Consider the following 4,616-nt stretch of genomic DNA (forward strand, 5'->3'; position numbering starts at 1 on the left):
TCCTATGAGTTATTCTAACTCAGGATTCGACTCTAGATTTTTGAGTCTAACTCCTGTTCATGATTCGCGAGACCAAGATACAAAGAATCAAAATATGGGCCAGCTGGGGGGGGGGGGGGGGGGGGTTCTGCAGGGTTCATATTTGGAATGGGGATCCGACCCTAAGTTTTTGAACCTGATTCCTGCCCATGATTCTTTGGACTCGGACTCAAACTCAACTGCATTTTATATGAATCGTTCGATGAACTGTTTAAGTAAAACTAATGGTTTGAGTAACTCTGACTCACCTGTTTTTCCCACACCAGTTCACGATTCAAACAACTCAGTAAATACTTTGAAATCTCCACCGTCTATCTCGAATCAAAGGATGCCGTTGATTCAAAATTTGAATTCCAGTATTTCAAAAACTAGACCATTGGAGATATCTAGCTTCCAACAACCAACTGTTTCTTCTACTGCTAAGGCGATTAATCCAAAGATCAATCCAAATATCAAATCGCACATAGAGTTCAGTAGAATGATGGGGGGTTTCTTGTGATCATCCAAAAAACAGTTGAAATTTTTGAAAGTCTGGTGATCAGAAATGCTTCACCAATCATTAATATGGAAATTCCTGAGTCGGAGGATGCTGATGGTTTGGATTCTTACGACCCAATGTACGAAGATCCAATTGTGGTTCCTAAAGAAAATGAATGTATTGAGGCTCTAACTGGTGATGCAGAACTTGAGTCTTATGATTTATATGGTTTTAATCCAATTTCTGGTTCAAGGGTTGCTCAAGATTTTAATGGACCATAAAATCATGTCTTGGAATATTAGGGGTTTGGGACAAGAAGCCAAGGTAATTGCAATCGGAAACGCTATCAGGAGAAATAACATCACCATATGTTCAATTCAAGAATCTAAGAAGAACTTGGTGGATGATGCTCTAATTAGATCTCTTTGGGGCAATAATGGTTGCAAATATATCCATGTTCCTTCATGTGGTATTAAGGGGATTTCTCTATTACAATAAAATTTAGAAATGTGGCTGATGAATTCAGGTGGGCTTTTACTTCAGTTTATGGTGCTTCAGATAATGGCTATTACAGACAGATTGGGGCAGAGTTAAATGATATTAGAATTCTTTTTGATGAGTCATGGGTTCTAGGAGGTGACTTCAATATTATTCTATTTCAATCTGAAAGAAACAAACCTGGGGGTTGTGTTGCTTATAAGAATTTCTTTTAAGAAGTTTGTTAGAAATCATTCCCTCATTGATCTGCCATTGAACGGAGGTAAGTTTACTTTGAATAGCTCTCAGCAACATCCTCTGTTGATTAGACTGGATAGATTCTTGGTTAATGCTGAATTTCAAGATCATTGTCCTTCACTTTTTCAAGTAAGACTCAAAAGGCTTATATCTGATCACAACCCAATTATGTTGAGCTGTAATTCTGTTATGAAAACAATTTCTACTTTCAAGATTGATAATTATCTTTTGCTTCATCCTTCTTTTTTGGATAATATGAAGCTGTGGTAGGCTAGGTTAGTTTTTACAGAGAAACCAAGTTATGTTTTTGCTAAAAAATTTCAAGGATTAAAGACCCTTATTAAGCCTGGAGAAAGTCTTTAGGTGATCTTGAAACTCAGATTGAAGAGCTAGAAAAGGAGATTGATGATATTGACTGTATGGAAGAATTTGCAATCTTACATACTGATGATATTATCCATAGGGAAAGAGCTAAAATTAAACATTCTTATGTCTCTCTAAACTTAACTAGAAAATTGGGTCAAAGAGCTAAGGATAAGTGATCTAAAGATGCTGAAAGAAACACTAGATATCTTCATCAGCTTGCTTCTTATAAGTATAAGCTGAATAGCATCAACTGTTTAAGAATTGATGGGGATCTGTCTTATGACAAAAAAAAGATTTCAGATGAAGCTGTTAATTTTTACTCTAATCTTTTCTATGAACAATTTCCTGTTAGACCAAGATTTGATGAGTTACAAATGCCATCTATTTCTGTAGAAGATAGAATTCTTCTTGAGAGGCCTTTCACTGAAGAGGAAGTCAAGACTGTCATTTGGAATTTTGGAACTAATAAAGCTCCATGTCCAGATGGATTCACTATGGAATTTTTCAAGTGCACGTGGGAGGTGATAAAAGATGATCTTATGAAGGTTGTCAAAGAATTTGAATCCACTTCTTCACCGGTTTGGAGACTAAACTGTACCAATTTGAAGTTAATTCCAAAGTGCAATGGAGTTGTTTCTCTTCATAACTACATACCAATCAGTTTAATTGGAGGAATCTACAAGATAATTTCTAAATTGTTAGCTCAGAGAATGAAATTGGTCATGCCTTCAATAATCTCTGATTTTCAAGGGCTTTCATACATGAGAGACAGATAAATGATGGTATTCTTATTACAGCTGAGCTGATTGACTCTAGGAAAAAAGAGAATAAATCTGGTATAGTTTGCAAAATGGACTTTGAGAAAGCTTTTGATAATATTAACTGGGGCTGTGTTGACATTGCTTTAGAGAAATTTGGTTTTGGGCATATTTGGAGGAGTTGGATAAAATTGTGCATTTCATATGCAAGATTTCAAATTCTTCTAAATGGTGAGGCTACTTCTCTATTTAAAACACAAAAAGGAATGAGGCAGGGTGATCCTATTTCTCCCTTTCTTTTTATTATAGTTGCTGAAATTCTCTCTTTAATGATTAAGAGAGCTGCTTCTTCTGGCTTAATATCTGGTTTCAAGGTCTCTCCAAATGGAACTGCAGTACAACATCTCCAATTTGCAGATGGTCTCATTGTCTTTTTAGATGATACACCTGATCAAGTTTCTAATCTGAAAAACATTATTTTCTCTTTTGAGTTGATTTCTGGTCTTAAAGTAAACTTCAGAAAGAGTACAATTGTTGGTATTGGGACTGATCATAATGGTGCAGATTGTGCTAGGATTTTTGGGTGCAGCTTATCTCAATGGCCTCTGAATTATTTGGGCATTCCTCTGGGATGCAATTCCAAATGTAAAGCAATGTGGGAGATCATAGTTCAGAAATTCCATCAAAAACTCTCAACTTGGAAGGGTAGATATTTCTCAAAAGATCAAAGACTAATAATGGTAAATAGTGTTTTATCTAGTCTACCTGTTTATTATCTTTCTTTGTTTCAAATGCCTGCTTCAGTCATGAAAGAACTGGAAAATATTATGAGAGATTTCATTTGGGGTTCTACTTTAAATTCAAAGAAGAGAAGTTGGGTTAAATAGACAAAAGCAGTAATTTCTAAGAAGAGGGGTGGTATTGGTGTTAAAAAGCTGAAGCATGTCAATAAAGCTCTTCATTGTAAGTGGATTTGGAGATATGGCTCTGAAAATAAAGCACTGTGGAGACAAATTGTTCAACAAAAGTTTGGTGGTTATTTGAAGGATTTTTTTTCCTAAGAACTCCAATTTAGCTATTAAGAGTAGCTTATGGGATGGCATTTTAAAAGCTAAAGATCATGTATTACAGAATACTTCACTGAATGTGGCTTCAGGAGACAGAATTATGTTTTGGAAAGAAAAGTGGAAGGGTGATTATCTACTAAAAGTTACTTATAACTCTCTTTATAAGCTCTCTAGAAAGAAACTTTCAACTATTAAAGATTGCATTTCTGATGAAGTAGCTTGGAATTTGGACTTTACAAGGAATTTAAATGCTTCTGAATTAGGAGAGGTTGTTCTTATGTTGCAGGAGTTGGGGGATCCTGCTCAGTTTAGTGTCATTTCTAGGGGTGAAGACCAGAGAAAATGGATTGCTGGAGGAGGAGATTTCACTGTGAGTAATTGCTATAAATCTTTGGATGTGGATGGCTTTCTTTTATTTCCTCATAAGCAGCTGTGGAATCCTAAAGTTCCAATGAAGGTGTCTTTTTTTGTTTGGACACTTTGTTATGGAGGTGCTCCAACACTGGATTTTCTACACATAGATGGTAGATCAAATATCATTACTTGTCTGTTTTGCAATGTGGCTCAGGAAACTAACAAGCATTTGTTCCTGCATCGCACTGAAACTACAAAACTCTGCAACTATTTCCTAAATAGTTTTGGTTTTGGTTGGGTACTCTCTGACTCTATCAAATTTACTTTGTAGGAGTGGCCTACTAAGAGAGGGAAATCTATGCACAAGAAACTATGGGGTTTATTAGCCTTTGCTATCTGGTGGAATATTTGGACTGAGCGCAACAACAGGCTTTATGGGAATAAAAGAAGAGGGGTTAACCAGTTGATCATTGATGTTAAATGCACTCTTTTTAACTGGTGCAGAAGTACTAAGATTTTTGAAAAAATTTCTTTAAGTACAATTATCTGTAATGGGGATGCTATTCTGACATGAGCTATTTTCCATGTTTTCTTTACTGTTTTTAGTCATGCCTTTATGACTGAATGCTTCTTTAATGAAATTTGCCATTTTAAAATAAATAAAAAATAACACCAACTTGTAACTTTCAAACTTGTCAATTTTAAGGTGTTAAGACTTGGATCCAAAATTGCGTTAATTGAGAAAAATAATCTAATCCAACTTGGATTGTATGCCAACCAATCACATATGTAGATATATCTCTACAGATGGGTTCACAA

At 35.4% G+C, this 4,616-nt stretch overlaps 1 protein-coding gene across 1 annotated transcript; it reads left to right on the plus strand.

Moving 5' to 3' along the window:
* The first annotated feature begins 2,468 nt into the window (after window positions 1-2,468).
* On the plus strand, window positions 2,469-4,371 carry LOC113305846. The gene is made up of 4 exons (XM_026554842.1): window positions 2,469-3,116; window positions 3,264-3,339; window positions 3,452-3,813; window positions 4,129-4,371. The coding sequence occupies exons 1-4, from the start codon at window positions 2,469-2,471 to the stop codon at window positions 4,369-4,371; spliced, it is 1,329 nt and encodes a 442-aa protein (XP_026410627.1).
* Window positions 4,372-4,616: the final 245 nt, after the last annotated feature.

The sequence above is a fragment of the Papaver somniferum genome, chromosome 8 (assembly GCF_003573695.1).
Source record: "Papaver somniferum cultivar HN1 chromosome 8, ASM357369v1, whole genome shotgun sequence".
Taxonomy (NCBI): domain Eukaryota; kingdom Viridiplantae; phylum Streptophyta; class Magnoliopsida; order Ranunculales; family Papaveraceae; genus Papaver; species Papaver somniferum.